Below are 21,655 nucleotides of genomic sequence, written 5' to 3'. Positions count from 1 at the left end.
TTCAGCCGATTGGGGCAACACCTTGTTTGACTCCCCTGCTTATAAGGCATCCATAACATTGTGACCTGTGTCATAATGGGTCATAAGCAGACATTGTTATGAAGGCGTTATACTGTAAGCAGGGGTGTCAAAGTTGTTTCTGTTGCCTTAGCTACTGTAGAAATATCGGCTCAGAAAACGTTACATAATTTCCAGGATCACACCGATAATAATAATAATAATAACACTAATAACAATAATAGAACAGAACTACTGTGAGTATTCCATCTCAGAGCATAAGTTGTCTGTGACATCAGCCCATCTAGTGTTCTATATATCTATGATCATAACAACAACAAGATCAACAACGACAACAAACCCCGAGTAGCTATCTATGCAGACTGCACCAAAACACACCAAGCCAGCTTTTACCCTTTGAGCAGCGTCAGCAGTCCTGAAGCAGATGCATGCAGAGGGATGAAGCCTTTAAGATCAACGAGGCATAAACAGCTCCTACACTAGACTGTACCAACAAGCCCTTCCACTTCCAATCATGTACACAGCCTTCTATTTCAAACAAATAACGTTAAAGGGCCGATCAAATTAAAGGATTATCTTGATTGCTTCCACCGCTGCGGCAATTTCGCTTGTCTAGAGAGTCCCCCCACAAAGACAAACAATGTCACTGTTGTTGGATTTAAAAATATACTTTTAGGTACGTTAAGCAAGTGACAAACTACTCATGATGGAGCGCTTTCAGATGAGTGTCAAGCTAAGTCCCTTTCTCGTACACTGAATCTGAAATGAGCTGCCACAGACATCTGTTTAAAAGGTCAAGAACGGATCAACCTGATCACTATCTTGACTAGCCGCATTATAAGCCATTCAAGTTAGCCTAATTTAGCGTAAACAGGACGGTTAAAAACACGTTTGAATTTGAACAACATCAACCCTTGCAATTGAACTTGGATACAGACGCGTACACTGTACGGTGACAATTCAATTCAATTGTGGCGATTAGGCAGGACTTTCAGCAGGACATTGTGACTATCAAAGAGGAGCCTAAATCAATTATTGGCAATGAAATGTTACTTTACAAACATCTCTCACACATGCCAAGAGTGCAACCTAAAACTCCTCTGTGTGTGTCTCTCTCTCTCTCTCTCTCTCTCTCTCTCTCTCTCACAAAAGTAAATAGTACGAGGAGGCATTACAGCATCTCCTGTAACAATAGTAGAGTGCCTCTTTAACAGGGTTTGTGTTTCATTAAGCAAGCAGAATCCAGACCACTGCAAAGTGCTGCTCCTCCATCTGCAGCAGAGACGAGGAGAGACCCACAGATTGTACTGGCCTGGCAGCCCCCTCATTATGGGAGAACGCAGGAGGATTGTAAAATCTTAATGCTGGCCATCATCTGTGTGTGTGTGTGTGTGTGTGTGTGTGTGTGTGTGTGTGCCATCCAAATGGTAACTGCTCAGTTTTAATGCCAGTTCCCCCACCCTCAAACACACCCCCTACTACACACCCCACTCCAACCCATGTTCTGTGGCCAAAACACTGGTTATATAGTAAAAAACATACCAATTAAAAATCAAAGAATAGCCTGAATTGTGTTGATTCTTAATTTAATTGGTGTCTTTGGAGTATTGTAGCTTGAGTAAATATGATTAGGCCTATATTATTTCTGAGTTCCTTAGCTATCCAATGCTTTCTAAGGCAGAGTAAGAAATACCTAAAAGTCACTGATCAAAAAAACGAAGAGAGAGGGGTAGGGGTTAGAGAGGAGGAGGAGGAGGAGGAGGAGGAGGAGGAGAGAGAGGTAGGGGTTAGAGAGGAGGAGGAGGAGGAGGAGGAGGAGGAGAGAGGGGTAGGGGTTAGAGAGGAGGAGGAGGAGGAGAGAGGGTAGGAGGAGGAGGGAGGGGTAGGGGTTAGAGAGGAGGAGGAGGAGGAGGAGGAGAGAGGGGTAGGGGTTAGAGAGGAGGAGGAGGAGGAGGAGGAGAGAGGGTAGGAGGAGGAGGGAGGGGTAGGGGTTAGAGAGGAGGAGGAGGAGGAGGAGGAGAGAGAGGTAGGGGTTAGAGAGGAAGAGGAGAGAGAGGTAGGGGTTAGAGAGGAGGAGGAGGAGGAGGAGGAGGAGAGAGGGGTAGGGGTTAGAGAGGAGGAGGAGGAGGAGGAGGAGGAGAGAGGGGTAGGGGTTAGAGAGGAGGAGGAGGAGGAGGAGAGAGGGGTAGGGGTTAGAGAGGAGGAGGAGGAGGAGGAGGAGAGAGGGGTAGGGGTTAGAGAGGAGGAGGAGGAGGAGGAGGAGGAGGAGGAGAGAGAGGTAGGGGTTAGAGAGGAGGAGGAGGAGGAGGAGAGAGGGGTAGGGGTTAGAGAGGAGGAGGAGGAGGAGGAGGAGGAGAGAGGGTAGGGGTTAGAGAGGAGGAGGAGGAGGAGGAGGAGAGAGAGGTAGGGGTTAGAGAGGAGGAAGAGGAGAGAGGGGTAGGGGTTGGAGGAGGAGGAGGAGGAGGAGGAGAGAGGGGTAGGGGTTAGAGAGGAGGAGGAGGAGAGAGGGTAGGAAGAAAACAAAGCAAACACGTGGGAGGAAGACAAAAGAATCTCTCAAGCCTGATCAGCTGCCGATGGGCGTGTTTTCTCAGCAACACTAACAACGTAAAGTAGGAAGGTCAACAGACGGGCAATCACCAACACAGTCACAATGAGAATCACCAACACAGTCACAATGAGAATCACCAACACAGTCACAATGAGAATCGATCGGGTCCCTTCTAACCACGGCTACAGCCAAGCAGACTTCAGCCCAGCTCTGGGACATGCTATGACTCAAGCATCGGTTGGATGTAATCCATCTGTGGTGTATCTAATTCCACAGCTATTCTGTTGCTTCATTGTTAGCAAATCAAAACCCCAATACATGATACACAGAGAATACACGACGGTGTGACCTAACCACCAAATTAAGTATTTAAGTACTTGGGTCATTCCCTAGACAATCTTGGCCATTTGTGATCAATTAGATCACCAGATTTAAATTGATTCCATTCTGCCTTACTCCAGTTTGCCCACAGAGGAGCAATGAAGCATTCGCAATGAAGTATTTGACATACCACTTTATTTTGGAAGGCTAGTTTGAAACATTGGCACAAAAGTAAAGACCCTGAGCACAGCTGTGATCTACTGTATGTTGGAGAGTGGTTACTGCAAGTATGGTGGTGTTACTATAGCAATTTACTCTGTAGGGAAATGCAGTGGCAAGCAGAACTGCAAAGGTGATGGAGGAGGGTGTGTGTGTGTGTGTGTGTGTGTGTGTGTGTGTGTGTGTGTGCGTATGTGTGTGTGTGTGTGTGTCTCTCTCTCTCTCTCTTCTGCATGTATACAGTAGTTTAAGTGTATGTCTGAGTTGCAGTGGGAATACACTATCTCTACCTGTGTCAGGGCATCGCTGAGCTGGTGCTCCCCAGTGTGGTCCCTAGGCTTCTCCCTCCGGTCGTCCACTGTGCCGCCTCACTCATGGACTAATCACCTGCACCTGTTTAATTGTCACTGATGCTTTATGTACCCTCACTTCCCTTCACTCCCCGCTGAGTCTTCACAGTGTGTTTCACCGTTTGTTGGTCGCTTGAGATACGTAAGCCTTTGAATATACGAGTACTGTTTTTGGAGACTGTGTTCTCCCCCTTTTGTTCTCTGTCTCGCCCCGAGACCCTAGCCATGGCGGCATACATAGAGGAGTCCCTCACCGCCGGTCACGTTCGCCCCTCCACTTCCCCCGCAGGCGCGGGGTTCTTCTTTGTGGCGAAGAAGGATGGAGGACAGCGCCCCTTTTTCGATTACAGAGGACTTAACAACGTCACCACCAAGAACCGCTACCCGCTTCTCCTGATGACGACGGCTTTTGAGTCCCTGCAGGGGGCCCGGATATTCACAACGCATACAATCTGATGAGAATCAGGGAGGGAGATGAGTGGAAAACAGCCTTTAACACCCCTAGTGGCCACTATGAGTACTTGGTCATGCCCTTCGGCCTTGCGAATGCACCCGCAGTGTTCCAGGCGGGCCCCTTTCTAAGGTGTCTCCCTCCGGTCGTCCACTGTGCCGCCTCACTCATGGACTAATCACCTGCACCTGTTTAATTGTCACTGATGCTTTATGTACCCTCACTTCCCTTCACTCCCCGCTCAGTCTTCACAGTGTGTTTCACCGTTTGTTGGTCGCTTGAGATACGTAAGCCTTTGAATATACGAGTACTGTTTTTGGAGACAGTGTTCTCCCCCTTTTGTTCTCTGTCTCGCCCCGAGACCCTAGCCATGGCGGCATACATAGAGGAGTCCCTCACCGCCGGTCACGTTCGCCCCTCCACTTAAGTCGGTGTTTGTATCCTGTTCTGCCTACTCTGCTTTAAGTAAAGAACCTTTTGTTTGGTACCGCTACCTACCCGTCTGCCTCCCTTTATATGCACCACACCTGGGTCCGCTTATTACACCAAAACATTACAAGCCTAGTTCAGCGCCCTGGTGAAAAACACTCCATAAACTGCAACAAATAAAACCAAACACTGTCAGCTGCCCTCGGCTGTAGACAGGACTCACGCCAGGAGACATTTGACAGGGGTCTTAGTGTGGTCACGTCATGTGGTCTGCTTCCCCTGAGGTCTAGCTGCAATAGTGAGCAGTCTCTGCAGTATCATTTATCACCATCAGAATACATCATCATATATTACAGCCAATACCTTATGGAAGAAGACCTCATCTATAAATAGAATCACCGGGAAATCCACACACCAGTGGAGGGGGGGAAATCAGAGGGGGAACCACTGCAAACCATGACTTCATCTAAAAAATGCTATTATTGAATTTCATAAAAGCCCGCTGTACTAATCAACATGATAGTCCTCTAAAAAGGTTACGATAACCTTTTGTGTTCCTTGTAACTGGTCTGTCCACATTTATAATGGTTACAATAACGCAAGAAGTTCTATTTGGTGACGAGCTTCGAAAACAGTTGATAGGACGATGGCAAAGTCTGTTGATGAATGGCAAATGTGTTGTTGTCAGGGGTTGACTTGACTGATGTTCACTTGCAAGACAACATTTACGCAAAATGAAGGACATTTGATAAATGTAACTTGTAACACTTATCACACTTGTAACTTGAAGTTCACAAATGCAGTTATAATGTGCAGAAATGTTAGTTGCCAGATGTTTAAGAGAAATTGTTATGATTTTCTCACAGAAGAACTATTTCTTAATTAATTCAATGACCCCAGGATTGAATTAATTAATAACCAAACTTCTAACAAGCACAAACTGAATTGATATCATAAATAACATTGTATGGTACATTTGTCTTCTATAATAAGAGTTTTGGTACTGTATAGGCCTATGTCTCCTTTGTCTCTGCCTGTTGTATTCAGGTGCAGATTGTCTGATACAGGAACAGATTCCGATGCGAAAGTCCTCATCACAGTCCCCTCACGTAGCTCCCAATCTATCATGCTCAACTAGTCATTTATGACTCACTTTTCCTCAAACACGCAAAACTTAATTTGTTTTGTTTTTTAAATCAATGTGTGTGATCAAAATCATGGCCATACAGGTGATAAATACCTGTTTATTTACAGCAACATCGAGACACACTATGACCTTATTAGAGGTTGCGTAACCTACAGGTACAATAAGTATGATTTGGCTTGTCAGTGGTGCAATGACCCGAAGCACAAGTTCGTCTGTTCAATTACAATAGTAATATACGTCTGCACAGCAGGCTTCTGTACACATACATGACATATTATCACTCATAACCCACAACCCACAAACGCACAGGGACGTGACGTCTTGAAGCCTGAATCATTCGGTTACCAAAGATATAGGCAAGACAAACGCGTCACTTACCGGGAAATAAGGTATAACGTTGCCGACGGATAGCACTGTCGCGGTCTGACCGTATGAATAACACACGGGATGCCAGTGGTAAAAGATACAACACCGGCGTCTACTGCAGGCAACACGCTGATATTGCCACTGCAGTCCGCATAGCAATAAGCGGCTCCTGGAGCTCCGGGTTCCTTCGGGCAGGCAGGGGGTAACGCTCGCTCATCAAGTTAGAAATAGACATTACGCGACAGGCTACAGGAAGGCGACAGTGTGTGTGTGTGGTCCTGAAACGGACAGCTCCGCCGTTTATTTTCTCCGGGGTTTTATATAAGGAAGAAGAATGACAGGAAGAACGTCCTACTGCATCCTACAGGATTCTATCTTCGCAGACATCACAACACACTTTAGAGCACGCTCACCCACACCCGCCCCTCCGGCGCGAGCATGCCCAGTCACTGCAGCTCCAACTGTTATTACTTGCAGGTGTGACAAGTTATTCAGGTAGAGTGGCGATCCTTCGGCGACGATGATGTCATTCAAAGCTGTTGGCAAGGCTTCAGTCAGCCTTTCAGGGACTCAATAGTGAAGATGTTCCACCCCAAAATCTGATAAATGATAATTGAAAGAGGGGTATATCATGCTTTGGCTTAAAGGTGTTACACATACAGTACATGAACATACAGGACATCATACATCTGCAATGTTCCTAAGAGACTAGTAGGCTTACTGTAAGTTTTGTCTGTAGGTTTCATGCTGTGGAAAAGCTAGGTTTGAGAAAAGCCGCACAGTGGTGCGATAAGCACACTTAAGAAGTTCAAGGGTGGAAAATTAAGATAATTGGGTGAAAATGTTCTTACCCCTAATGGAATGCTCTTGCAACAAGATAGGAAGCCTGCTTCGTAGATAACAGCAACCGTCTTTGATGTAGTAAGTGGGGTGCACTGCAGACATTTTGGAAACAACCTTATCAGTCTTAGAAGGGAATCATGGATGAAAAGCAGCAAAGAAACACAAAAGCACACACACACACACACACACACACACACACACACACACACACAGATCTTAACACAAAGACTGGTTTTATTTAGAATAGGAATGTGACAGTCAGCCAGGGAGGTTTGACAGTATTCTGTACTATGCTGCCAAAAGGCTGCTACTACATGGTTCCCCCTTAGAAGTTGTGTGACCTGTCTTGCGCAGAACAATGGACTCTTTCATATTGCGTGATAACTGTACAAACCTTAATCTCTAGTTTTGCTGGTATTACTTGTGTAGGCCTAGATCTGAGAGGATTGGATAGCCATAAGCAATATACCAAACACCCCACAGAACCCACGTCCCACACATCAGAGGGCAAGGCATGAGCTTTTACCTCAGATCCACAAAGTCAGTTTGGAGTCAAGAGTTTGATTTTGGGATTCATTGCTCTCTTACGCCATCTGTTGGCTTTGGGGCAGCATGTAAGTAGACCAAAGGGCAGTGAGGTTGAGAGCAGAGTTGTCTGTCCTCATGCCAGCAGCCCAAGCTGGCATACTGCCTGGTAGAGGCTGGGCACAACATGACGCCTTGTTCTCACATTCACAGCCTGTCTTTCACTTTGTACTCCTCAAACAAACAACTCTCTTTTCATTCCATGAGAACTCCTCAGAGGACAAGTGCGTCTAAGTATTTGGGACGACATTTGCCTATCATAGTGTAATCAATCTATTCTATCTACATATCTAAAGTATATTTATGTTATCTTCATATTCATGTGTTGAGGCTAAACAACTTTGAAGATTTCTTCAGCAGAGTTGTGTAATAGCCGAAATGTGCAAGACCAGGCTAATACAGGGTTGAAGGCGCTATTACGATATCCTCCTAGTACCTCTGAGCTTTGTCCAGAAGATGGCGCCATTCTCATACCAGTGGGGAGCCAGGCCTACAAGCAGGCCAGTGAGGGAACTCAGAGTAACATTTCCAAAGCATGTTCTGACAAAGCAACCATTGCCCATGTCATTCTGGGAAACCTGTACACTAGGCTCCATGCTAAATATGTGGAACTACTTGAGTGTCTTTTTTGTTGTTCAATGCTTTATCTGTGATTAGGAGTAAAGACTGCAACCCCACTCTTTGGAACGCTCTTCCAAACCACATCAAAGAATCCAGCACGCTCTCCTCCTTCAAACGATCCCTCAAAACCCATCTTTTTAAACTTGACTGACTGTGCTTTTGTTTTACTTTTTATTTATCTATCTATTCTTGTTCTCTCCATGAAATGTATTGTATTTAAGGACTGAGAAAAGCGCTTTACAAAATAAATGCATTATTATTATTATTATTATATTTAGTAATATAATTATACATGCATAGCAGCATAAGGAAATGCAAAATCATTTAAAATCACATGAACGGGTGGATTCAGCCTCCACATTTGAATGCGTAGTTATGTCTCATTATGCAGTGACAAAATGATAGGCACATCAATAGCACATTGATTTGGAAATTACACAGTGTGCTGCCGCTGTTGTGCCCTTTTACCCAGATTCAGGGAGATTACTTCTATGAGCAAATACAGGGAGGTCGGTCTGGCACATCGTTTGGCATACAAACCTTGCAGGTGCAGATAAGACCAATCTCTGGCAGGTGAGGTTAGTGTGTAATAGTACTGTACTATAAGTGTGGTTTCTATACCTTTGAGTTGGCTACACATTTCTTTTATTTCTTTTATTTTTTTATGCCAGTTTATTCAGAGTTCAGCTATTAACAAAGAAGTGCTCAGTGAACTATCCCCGACTGGATAAATGTCATTCCATTCACATACAGTAGGCTGTCGCATTTATGATTAATGTTCAGGATAGGCCCATTGTTGGACAGAATGATAGAATAGCTTACGTATATAGTAGGCTACTACTATGGGGAAATTAAAAAAAATAAAAAATAAAATATATATATATCTCAACAAGTGTTGATGTATAATCAGTCTGACTGGATGAAAAAACCCGGCAATTTATGAGTGAAAATTCCAGTGTCATTGACACCATCCTATTCGCTGTGAGTAGACTATGGCCAGACGTCCGATGCAAGCCCCGCCCCTGCTTCCTACTCCAGGCTGTTAAGAGGACGTGCTCGCGTTCGGCCACGGTGCGTGAGTGACAGCAGAGAAGTGCATCTCCCCTACAGCATCCTCCCATTTGCTCCGAAACCGGAGAGAAATCACTTGATATCTGTTGGATGTGCAGGTTATTACTTGGCTATTTGAGCAGTTTTACCTTTTTTTAGTATAGCAAAGAGCTATAGGCGAGGAGTTTTTACGGAAGACTTACTCAAATTGCTACAAATATGAACGAAACTGAGCACGATATCCCGCTTGCAGAATACGATTTCGAGCGAATGTTCGATGAAAGGGTCGCTCTAGAATGGATGCAAGAAAACTGGTGAGTATTCTAACCACCGGAACACATCTGGATAAAGCCTACGCGGTCTACACCCGGTGAATTCCGTTCCTTTGTCGACAATGTAGGCTAGAATTGACCCACAATGTCATGTCCACGACGTGCGGTCGGCACATTTTTTTGTTTTTTTTTGTTCAACGATTCAGAACTGTTATATTTGTTGCAGTTCGTTACAGTTGAGCCGATGTGTTGCGCTGCTATTGAGATATCACAAAGTAACATTTTGAATTGTTGCTGTATCATACATTTAAATACTTCTTATTGCCCTCCCGCCCCTTTTTCAAATGTCCTTGAGGATGCTTAGGCTACTGTACGACCGTTTGAACTTCAGTTCTGTTTCCATATACTGGTAGGCTCGGTCGGTAGATAAGCATGTTCTAAACGGTAAAACGACCTTACTCATCCGGCATGGTGCAGCCCTCCTTCCGCTGCTCCTTACGGTGCTGCTGGTTTACATGACGTCAAACTACCACAGAGCACTTCCTCCAGTTTGATTAAACTACCCCAGGAAGTGTCATGAAAAAAGATTAAGCGGCTATATTGTTGTAAGATTAGAAGGATTTGTTTGTTACTTGCTTTGGAAGATTACCTATCACATTTTATTTTTTTTAAATTCTCTCCAGATGAGTATTCAAGTCACATTCACAGCTTAGCGTCAATATGACAGAAATAGGGGGGAACCTTCATACAGTAGTAGTCTACTCACACAAGCACACATGCGAAGCCTCGCTGGGTTTCTCCGTGTCCAATGAAATGTGTGAAATCGAGGGGGAGTAATTTGTGTTACCTTTAATCACGTTGCCATGGAAACGTTCAAATCTAGTAAAACCACATTTTTTGCTTGTGCCACCGTGCAGGTTCCTTCTCGTTGGCCTTTGTGAGAGACAGAAACTTGGTTTTGTGTTTCAAGAGGCGGGCAAGCTGTCACGTTTGGATTGTAAAAGCCCAGCAAATGTGCAGTGCCAGCCAAATCCACCCCATTTCCCCTCTGCCATTGCCCCAGACCCAGCTCTTGTCTACGGTGTGAACAGCGGGCAGGGCCTGGAAGTGGAGGACGGCAGATTAAAAAGCACATCAAGTGTAACAAGCGAAAAACACCAATGATGCTTCGCTTTCCGTTTGACACTCAGACCTTCAGCGACGTGATTAATGGACCAGACCTGCTTCAGCATTAATTCTGCTGATTAGCCAAAACTCCCAGCTGAAAAGACATACATTTCGGCTTTCAGTGAATAGTATTTGTCCCCCACCTCCACAGCAGTGACCTATTGCTGCTTGTCTCTCTCTTAATGTAGGCTACTGTATATCTCCCTCTTTCTCTCCTCCTCTCTCTCTCTATCTATCTATCTATTTCTCTCTCTCTCTCTCCTTCCCTCACTTGCCTCCACTCTCTCTCTCCTCCACTGACTTGCCTCCACCCTCTCTCTCTCTCATCACACACTCTTTGGGCCATCCCTCTGTGCAACTCAGTTTATGATTAGGCAGTCTGCTCTGTGTAATTTGAGAGAGCTGGGCGTCAGATCCTACAGGCCAGGATACGTCGAGCCACTACAGTTTACAGACAGGGAGGGGCTCGCTCACTGTAATATCAGCCTCCCATTCTCAGTGCATTATGTCATACTACATCTAATATAGCAACAGCCGGCCGCTCACAATCAAAGCGCCTGTCATCCACAATACCCAACCCACAGATAAGATCAGGTACAGTACATGGCGGTACAGCGTAATGGCTTTAAATTGCTTTAAGATATAGGCCACTATCCGCATGTTTTAATAGAGAGACAGTGATGGCGGTGTGCTGTATTGCTTTCTGAGAGTGTTCCACAGGCTGGTGAAAGTTTAAACCTCCGTTGGGGATTGGGTACGACCACTGAAGCCCAATCCTAAACTGGGTCAAGTAGTACCGTCTCCTCGGTGTAATATGTATTCAATCAATCTGGATTAGTCATCTGCTCTGTCCATCCCCCAAACCCCCTTCTAAAACACACACCACACACACACACACACACACACACACACACACACACACATACTTCTATGCCTTTTAGTGTTCCTTCCATTTTTGCGTGAGTGTCCCAACTGACCTTTCCACAAACATTTCAGCCAGTCAGGTCAGTCCAGTCATTCTGCTCGCATAACTATTCACTGTTTACAGGCCAGTCAGCCATGTACTTAATCTAATTGCCTCATCACCCACGGCCGGCAACAGTACTGTGTAAATGGTCAGTGTGTCAACCGCTAATCCCAGTTAATCCAGCTCCATAATTATGAATGAGGTTTGTTGCAATATGGAAATGCTATCTGCCAGAACAGAAATCGGGGGGTGGCACCTGGAGTTGTGCATGGGCAGGGGAGTGTGGTCAGGTCCGGTTCTGATCTGATCTCTATAATCTGTGCAGGCTATTAGTTTTATGTAACTTCATCATCTGTGTCATGACGGCAATCTATCAATCTGTCTGTGTGAACTGATTATGAGGTTTTAGCTTTTGCCTGTGTGTGTTTTAGCCAGCCCCTATGGCTGGCTAAATTCGAGCCAATGCCTTGTGATATTAACCTAACCCATGAACGAGATCGCTAACTCACTCACGCACATGTTTCATTCGCTTCTTTCCCGTCATAGGAGCAAGTCCTTTATGTTCGTGGGGCTGTATGCTGCGCTCATCTTCGCCGGACAACACTTCATGAGAGAGAGGCCCAAGTGGAACCTCCGTCGGCCTCTGGTCCTCTGGTCTCTCAGTCTGGCCATCTTCAGGTGAGGGGAGATGTCGGCTCTATTTCAATGTCCACACTAGCGTTAGCATACCGCTAGCATATTAGCATGGCTAACACTTTGCTTCATTCAGTGTAGTAGGCAAGGGAGGATACAGGAACCATGTGGGATATGGCAGCCACTGACTCATTTCCGTGATATGGCTTTGTGAATGTGTTAATACAGAAAATCAAGTGGCCAATGGAAACCATTTGCGTGCCAGATGTGGTGACTGCAGTCGCAAAAGGAATGAGCTAAACCATAGACTCAAACCGGAAGACTTTTGTTGTGATGTTTGCAAAAACCAGTAGTTGAAAGTAGTTTTGCTTTTTCAGTAACAGGAAATCTATATCAATCGTTGTGTGGGAAGGTCTAACAAAACAATCAAACTGAACATTGGTAGTGTGCCCTGTTCCCACGGTTGTGTGATCTTCAGACGAGATAGAAATGGTTGTTTATAGAACTGGTTCTTCTCTCACACTTGCAGGAAGTGCTGGAGGGACTGTCACCGTTGACAATCTTGAATTCAGCATTAACTGGTTTGAGGCAGAGATCTGAGGATTAGGCATACTTGCAGGGTATTTTGAGTAAGGTTAATGAACTGTCTAAAGCATCCATGTGGGGGAATGTTCAGGAACATTTGAGGCTGTGTCAATTCATTTTTAACAGGCTTTGTCAGTGATGTGATGTGTACACAGAGGAATCACTCGGAGTAGTGTCTGATTATACAGCAAAGTAATGTGATGGTAAATACCATTTGCAGCTCATACTATAGGGCTGTCTTGGGGCTAAGAATTTTCTCACTCTATTGCTTGTGGGCCTGTTTCTGAGAGGAAGGCATTCTATTCATACAGCGTTGGCTTAGTGAACCCAGATTAATATCCAGCAAAGCTTATGCAATCCAGGTGCTACACCTTCCCAAATCCACATAACATATGGCACCACTCCTGACGCCACGTCCTAATTGACTCGTGAGATGACACGCTGTGAGCTATGGAGGTTGTCCTGATATGATCCGTCAGATGGCACAGCCAGCCGACGCCGTAACAGACCGCCGCGGATGGAGCTGGCCGCGGCAAGCGTCTGAAATAGAAACAGAGCGCCCCGCCAGACCGTGTAGACGCCCACAGAGCCTTTTAGTGGGAGAGATCAGTTTTTTTTTTTTGCCCCCTCAATTCGAACTTTATTCATCCCCAAGGGGCACAGAGGTGACAGGCCAACAGCATGTACCGTATTTGCGGTGCCCACACTAACACAGCAGCCTGGGCCCTCTGTACCTCATTTTGCAGGTCAGGCTAGGGTGACCGGATGTGTCCTAAGCTCTGCCTGCCTGCTTGTCGTGTGCACAGACAAAGGTAACATATGAACATGGCAGACTGGGCCTTTACTACCTCATGTTTCAGCAGGGGTTTGTAGGGTGAATCTTACAGAAACTCTTTCATGTGTGCAGACACAGAGGTAGGCTCATCGGCATAGGGTAATCTGACGTTCTGGACTCTTCCTACCGTGCGTACAGACCACAGTAGGTAGGCCTGCAGATCATCATCAGTGCCCGTCCTAGCCCCTGCTGAGCTGGCCGGGCCGTCATCCCAGTCTCTGAGCCGTGCTGGGCATGACCTGCCCACTCACTCTCAATCCCAGCTATCGCTGTGACGGGATAGTGTGTTCTCCACAGGAAACCCCGGTCTAATCCATATACTCATTACTGAACCGCTGTAGTAGTGGAACACATGGGGTTCATCAAGGTACTGGGTTCTTAAATATAACAATGGATGCCAAGCTTTCCGAATGGAAAAAGAGAGAAGAAATGTAACTCTGTCCGTTTCTATTGTAGATGCTTTTCCTAATGAAAAGATGGTCAAAACTGACACCTGCCTTTTATATTTAGGGAATTGCGCTGTTATAGACAGTGACTGTGCTGTTTTCAAAGCAGTTTGTTTAGTTAAATATAGAAGTAGAACAGTAGAGAATACTGTCTCTTCTTCTTGTTCCCACTGCTCTCAGAGGTGTTCAGTTGCATGGGTTTGCAAATGGCGTCCTGGAAGCCTGGAACTTCACTGGATCAGTGTTACATTGCAGGGCTTGTGGTTTAGCTGTTACACTGTACATAAACATGAGGAGCTTTGCTCACACTGTTAGGGCAGGCATCAGATATCAAATTGCCTCACACTCTACACTAGGTATTGTGTCTCAGATGAGAAATGGTGCCATAAACGGATAGTTTACAATGCGTCGTAAAGAGCTCGTACATTATATCATGGTTTCAGAAGCAGTACCGAGTGATGTCATCCTTGCCTCATGAACACCAGGTCAAAGAGTGGGAGAGATGGAAATAAAGATATTTTTAGACTGTGTGATTTAGTTTAGTTTTCAATGAGGTGAACAGAGGTTTTTTTAAGTAAATCTTACGTGTTGTAATTGGTCTTCATTCCCCCTGGTCTTCATTCCCCTGCAGTATCATCGGAGCTGCACGGACTGGCTGGTACATGTTCCACGTTCTCACCACCAGCGGCTTCAAGCAGTCGGTGTGTGACATCAGCTTCTACAGCGCCCCCGTCAGCAAGTTCTGGGCTTACGCCTTCGTCCTCAGCAAAGCCCCCGAACTGGGTAAGACTTCCTGTGCTCAAACACTGGAGGGGCTTTACACAACACAGACCCGACACCACACAGCACCATGTCGGCTCGGAGGTTTTCTTTTTAACATTGTTCTTATTCAGCACTGTTACACAGCAAAACTGTACTGGACGCGTTACCTGGCCGGGCCGAGTGCAGTTCAGCTTGGCTTTGGCTCGGTAGTGTGAAAAGCGTACATGGGTGTCTTCATCGTAGAGGTGAAACGTTCACAGTGTTGCGGATGGAAATGTATTGAACCCCCTAAAAGATACTAGACATTCATACATATTCTACACCAACTCATCTTTACCTGAATGTTCCGTACCATTGTGGGAGGGAGGTAGTGGGTTGGTAATTGGTCAATTATGTCAGAGGACCACGCAGAGATCGAGAGGGCGATCGAAGCAGGACGGGACGAACGACCTTGAGTGGCCGAGTGGCCAAGTGGCCATTTTTCTGTTTAGGTATTTCACCAGCAGCACTTAAAGTTTCTCTAGTGCACTTACATTGATCAGAGAAGGCCTATTATCTGTGTGGCTGTATCCTGCATCCTGATGCTGTCTCTACCTCCCTGTAGTAATCTAGTCACTGCTGGCCAATCTGTCACAGGGATGCTTCAGCCCAGGTACAGTAAATGAAGGAACATGCTGAGGTGGCAGCAATTTTCCATTAGGGCATGATTGACTACCATACAGTATGTCTCCTGTGGGAGAGACAGGAAGGACATTTAGACCTTGAACTGGCCCTGGTGCAGTATTTTAGGGTGGGACAGATGTGGCAGCATACTAGACCAGTTTTGTGTGTGTGTGTGGTGTGTGTGTGTACGCGTACGCGCGCATGTGCATACAAATTACAGATTTTCGGGGCGCTTAGTGGCGTAGCACACTAATGCGCATACCACATAATCGCAAGGTTCCTGGTTCGATTCCGACCCTCGACACACATTGCATGTCACCCCTCCTCTCTCTCACCCATCCTTCCTGTCAATCTCTACTGTCTCTATCCCAATAAAGCAGAAATGTCCTAAAAACATAAATATTTTTTTTTTTTTTTTTAAAAAGACTGATTTTCATATCCCTCCTTCCCTGGCCAGGTGACACAGTCTTCATCGTCCTCCGCAAGCAGCGCCTCATCTTCCTCCACTGGTACCACCACATCACCGTGCTCCTCTACTCCTGGTACTCCTATAAGGACCAGGTGGCCGGCGGCGGCTGGTTCATGACCATGAACTACCTGGTCCACGCCCTCATGTACACGTACTACGCCGCGCGCGCGGCGGGGCTCCGGGTACCGCGCCCCTGCGCCATGGTCATCACCGCCACCCAGATCATGCAGATGGTGATGGGCCTGGCCGTGCTCATGCTCGTCTACCGCTGGATGCACGAGGTCCGCTGCCCCTCCTACCTGGACAACATCGCCTGGGGCACGCTCATGTACCTCAGCTACCTGGTCCTCTTCGCCTCCTTCTTCTACAACTCCTACCTCAAGAGTCCGGCCGGGGACAAGGGATCCAAGGCCGAGTAGGGCTCGTCTGTCTGTCTGTCTTTGTCTGAAAGGGTTAACGAGTTTGTATGTGCACCACCGGGCCAATCATATTAGAGTGTGCCGCGTTGAAGGGAGGAGACCGTGTTGTGCCGTAGCATGTGTGACGTCACAGCTGGGGTTGCTGGGTCCACGTCGATTTGTGACAAGCCAATTTTATTTTTCGTCAGACTTTGTGTAGCCGTCCGTAGATCATTTATATAAACAGTAGAACCATAGGTACACAAGACGCACTAGTTATAACGGTAGTAGACAGGAACTGGACTGGGGAACCTTTGTTTGGTCAGCACACTTTAATATGCTATCCCAATGTAGGGAGGGAGTACATTAATAGAGAAAGAAAAATGGGAAGGAAGGTGATGATAGAGGAAAAGGCCAGTTTGTGTTTGTATGACTAATGTACTTACTTACTTTTGATTTCTTGGCTTTGTTAATCAATCTCTCGACCACCATCAGAGCAAAGTGAAAAACAATATACCAGCCATACAAGTGCTAAGCTAAGCTAAGCTCAGGCTTCTTCAAGGGGAGTTTACAACAGCATTTGTTTGCAAACCAGTCTGCATGTTTAAATGAATAAGAGTCAGGACAGGACACCACAGGACACCACATTCACACTTGGAAGGCTCTGATTTGTATAGGGAAATCTGGTTCAATAGTCCAGCAGCAGTAGGTATTGTCTCACAGTATTACTTAGCCCCCACCATGTGTACAGGAACGAGACCTTCTACCGGATAATGATGTGATTGATTATCAAAAGGGACTTAATTCACGCATGAAGGATAAGTGCTCATGTTTAGATTTAGGTAGGTATTGCCACACAAGGCAAGCACACTTGAAACCTTCACAGAGGATTACGTGTAACACCGTTGGCAGCTCACAGATCACCCAGTTTCTACCTGTCAAACACACAATACTTATAATTCAGCGTGCATCATCTCAAAGGCCCACTAAAGTGAAAATTGTCATTTCCAGTATGTTGGTTTGAATTTTGGCTACACCAGATCAAATTAGCATCTCCCAAATATGAAGAATTAGGGTATGTAGTTTTTAGGTACTCTTTATGTAAAAATCTAGTCCTGTCTACTCTCCCATTAAATGCTAGCAGTGTTGTATTTTGCAAGCTAGAAAGATTACCTGTACGCTAACTTATGTTAGTTGAGTTGCTAACAATTTTCCAAAGCTAGCTTCAAAGTAACTCACCAAAAATGTAAAAGCATCCAACTGCAAACAGAAACACTGCATAAATCCACATAAGAGACACCGTAGGCTAAGCCAGCTAAAAACCTTATTGAACCAAGGAAGGAATGGTTCACAAGATGAACTGTCCATCGAAAATGTGAGTCATCACGCCCAGTCAATCCTGTAGTCTCTGTTAAAAAAGGTACTTCTTGCTTCTTTTCGACCATTTTAATTGTGAACAATTGAAGTAGGTAACCTAACATTTAATCAGAAATGATTTCATATGGGTATCAGAGTCACTTCAGTGGGACTTCAATCTTGTTTAATTAGGCAGTGTATAATTACTCTGCTGGGAGTGGGATGTAGTATTACTCATCAGTATGATTAACATGTTTAATCTAATGATAATGAAGAAAGTGCATAGATTTGATATGCTTTAGGGACATACTGTATAGCCACTGACTTACGATTACATATACAGACTAAACAAAAGATTAAATGAACTAGTATGACACCTATAAACCTTGTCAGTTGTCATAATGATAGCGTCTTTGGAGCGACACACGGAATTCTCTGAGACGTAGAACATTCTGTGGATTATTCAAATACCGTTTGCTCTTAGACACATGAAGTATGACGTAAACATATTGTACAGAACTGTCATGGCTGAACTGCTGCCCCCTTGTCCCGTGTCTCGTCCATTGTGAAAAGCTTTCGTTTACCATCTTTCTCTCTTTGTCTACCTCTTTGTCTCTCTCTGTCTCTCTCTGTCTCTTCCTTGTGAGAGTATCTCCCCCTAGCTCATTACAGGCGACCTTTGTCCTTAACCCCCCCTACCCGACAATATACACACACACACACACACACACACACACACACACACACACACCCCTCCTTCCCTCCCTCATGTGCAGTAGCACAGGTTGCCTGAACATGCCCTGCCAAAATCAGTCTTTCCTATGAGATGGTTGCATTGCATTATGAACCCAAGGTGCTATTTCAGAATGGATTCACTTGTATACAGACAGGGCAGAGGATGTGTCGGGTTGATATTGTGACCTTTGCCTCATTCTTCACACAGAGCTGCTAGGATGTGAGACACAAGGGAATTGTCTTGGGGTGGGTGGGAGGAGAGGAGAGGAGAGGAGAGTAGAGGAGAGGAGAGGAGCGCACTGAAGGGAGTGACACTGAACAATGTGTCCATTGTAAATAATATATTTTAAGAATTAATTTATTTTCTTAAAATGTAAAGTCTCCAGCCGTCCTTAAAGTGTGCCAGGAAATTGTGAGACTTAATAAGGGCCTGTCTGTCTTCAATTGTGCAGAATTGAGTTGTGTAATTTTTGTATTTTTAATTTCTTTGTTTTATGTCACAACAATGCACTGTATTGTTTTCGAAGTGTGTCTCTGGATCGTTCTGCTCATTACAGGGGAAGTCTTATGGTACCATTTTACTTCAGAAGGGATGACGGTTGACATTATGTACTGTAATGCACAGTATGTGTGTGGTTGAATGGTTTGACATGTAACAACTATATGAGTCTGTCTTACTCCAATGACCTGTAAAAATACATGTACAGTACAAATAACTTTGTAACAGAATAGAAATAGTGTTGTTAAATTTGTTAGATGGTTGAAATAATGAAAGGCCAAGCAATGAATATCCGTCCTAATGATGAAGTCAACATTTTAATACGATTTTGACATTTGAAAGGATAGTCTACTTAGTAGTAATTGCTCACTTTCTTTTAAAAATATACACTATATACACAGAACCATGCAGAAAAGTAACTTGTGTTATATGCCCCTCCGATGTATATACATGTTTCACTAAGATGCACATTACTTCGTTTTGTCTCTTTTTTGAGTACGACCGATGTACATTCGGATAAAATGTGCAAGTTAGAGGCTTAGGTGAGGGGGCTTTGTCTAGTTGGTAACAATACAGTAGATGCAGGAACTAGTCTTTTGTGAACACAGTAGTGAGTTTAACCCTTGACAGCTTCTGTGCGCCTTCCCATGTTGTAATGATAGCACTATCTCTCTCCTATCCATCCTTACTAGAGCCCTACTTGTGTACTTGAGCACTTGTACTTCACTGTATGTTTGTAGCAGTTGGGTAGTTGGATTGACTTCAAGTGTGAGCACTTTGAGGACTTTTTGGAAGGATAAACTACCAACTGGGCCAATGTTGTATGTGTGACACTTGCCTTCAAGCACTACTTAGACGTTTGAGAACATTTATTTCAGAACAGTGATAAACAGTAGACTATTTTACAACCTTACAAGGTTAGAGCCAAAGCTAGTCAAGTCAACGTAGATGTCATGGAGCTTATATTCAATCCTGGACATTTGTTTACTTCCAATACAAACAAATGAGAGAATCATGGATGTCAGTCGTCAAATGCCTCTGCCGTGGTTTTAAACCTATGAGGAGGAAGTTACACATGCCCTTAAGTAACACCCTTCATTTAACTAAAATGTAACACCTAATCTTGCAGGCACATACTGTATTTACTATTATTATAGAGTAGCCCAATTAGCTTAGCATTGCTTAAAAATGTGAATCAGTTTAACAGAAAACCGCACTGAAAGTGTGAATCTGTAAAAAAAAAAAAAAAAAAAAAAAAAACTCTGTCAATAGCCATGATTATGATCATGATGTGACGTTGTCCACTTTGAAACCGATGATTGCATTTTAGTGTACACTGTAATCATGATATGCAGGGAAAACAGTCTTTACAGTTTATAGTAACATTAATTTGTGTGCCAAACGATGCTTCTGCTGTTTTCTACTGTCTGTTCGACATGTGAGCAGAGTCGGCTTAGTTCTCGACCTGGGTAAAAAAAAATAGTATTAGATTTGTTGAAAAATACTTTGAGCGTTTGCTTGGGCCTGCCTGAAGTGCCAGATGGGCGGGGTTTGCGATTTTGTGACTATTCCATTGGCTCCATTGTGCCAGGCAAACTCAATCAAGCACATCAACGTATTTGAAGTGATTCAGTTTGCGTATTATTATCTTTGCTGGTGTAGCGTGGTGTTAGAACACATGCTTCTGCGTCCCTGTGTGAGTCTGCCGTCTAGTTAGTGTGTAACTGATACAGAATGAAAAATCCAATTTTTCAAGGGCTTCGATGTTTAAATGTTTGAATTGAAAATGTCGTAACAATAAATTCCATCTCTGTTTTGAAAGAGCTTTTGATTTTCATTCATTCATAGAATACACTAGATATATTCTCATACACAAAATCTTGACAGTCCACATATAAAAATACCTAAATATAGATACAGTATTGTCATATCACAAAGAAAAAAAAACCTATACAACCCCACTGAGTGCATAACTGTGGTCATACCTTTACTACAAACACATACCAAACCAATTGCCAAGTCAATATAATGGAATGTCATAAGCAATCCATGGCCATGATCCTTTTATAGGCTGTAGGATTTCCTGCTTCTCTAAACCTTCACAAAGGTACACACACACACACACACACACACACACACACACACACACACACACACACAGGGCTTCTTGCCCTCAACGTCCTCATATTGTGCTGCACAGGCAGTGCTTTGTCTACCAGACCTGCGTCCTCTATTGAACTGCAATTTCCCAACAGCCCATAGCTCACGCAGACATTTACGGGGCAAGCTATCTGACGGGACGTGATTGGGTGAGAGGTATACCTGACGAACACATGCACACACACGCAGAGAGTGGTCTGACGGAGACGGGCATTTACGCCTTTAGAATCTTAGATATCTCAGGCCTGCCCTCAATCAATTATTCAACAGTCAGCTGATACTTAAAGAGCAGTGTTCTGTGAAGATGACATACCATCAAAAGAGGATTTGGGGATTTTTTTGTCATATGTCACATATAATCTAGTTATAGTATATGCTCATACAAAAAATCCAACAGTGTATGGTGTCTTTTGATGGTGTGTCATCTTCACAGAACACTGATCTTTAAGTATCAGCTGACTGTTGAATAATTGATTGAGGGCAGGCCTAAGATTCTAAAGATGTGTAAGTGGCTATCTCCGTCAGACCACTCTCTCTGTGTGTGTGTGTGTGTGTGTGTGTGTGTGTGTGTGTGTGTGTGTGTGTGTGTGTGCGAGTGTGTGTCAGGTATACCCCTCACCCAATCACGTCCCGTCAGACAGCCTGCCCCGTAAATGTCTGTGTGAGCTATGGGCTGTTGGGAAATTGCAGTTTAATAGAGGACGCAGGTCTGGTAGACAAAGCACTGCAGCACAATATGAGGACGTTGAGGGCAAGA

At 44.6% G+C, this 21,655-nt stretch overlaps 1 protein-coding gene across 1 annotated transcript; it reads left to right on the top strand.

The window, feature by feature from the left end:
* The first annotated feature begins 8,993 nt into the window (after window positions 1-8,993).
* LOC310817483 (very long chain fatty acid elongase 6-like) lies at window positions 8,994-19,927 on the top strand. Its single transcript, XM_083688103.1, has 4 exons — window positions 8,994-9,265; window positions 11,904-12,035; window positions 14,488-14,639; window positions 15,739-19,927. Exons 1-4 carry the CDS (start codon window positions 9,171-9,173, stop codon window positions 16,167-16,169), a joined length of 810 nt encoding a protein of 269 aa, XP_083544229.1. The 5' UTR covers window positions 8,994-9,170; the 3' UTR covers window positions 16,170-19,927.
* Window positions 19,928-21,655: the final 1,728 nt, after the last annotated feature.

Source organism: Argentina silus (genome assembly GCF_951799395.1).
Source record: "Argentina silus genome assembly, chromosome: 16".
Classification (NCBI taxonomy): Eukaryota; Metazoa; Chordata; class Actinopteri; order Argentiniformes; family Argentinidae; genus Argentina; species Argentina silus.
This window is presented reverse-complemented; position numbering and strand designations above follow the sequence as displayed.

Bases quoted from the DNA above. Each gene is read 5' to 3' on its own strand.
- LOC310817483 (XM_083688103.1), top strand. From the start codon at position 9,171: ATGAACGAAACTGAGCACGATATCCCGCTTGCAGAATACGATTTCGAG. The intron at 12,036-14,487 runs GTGAGGGGAGAT...ATTCCCCTGCAG, and splicing joins CTCAGTCTGGCCATCTTCAG to TATCATCGGAGCTGCACGGA. The intron at 14,640-15,738 runs GTAAGACTTCCT...TTCCCTGGCCAG, and splicing joins CAGCAAAGCCCCCGAACTGG to GTGACACAGTCTTCATCGTC.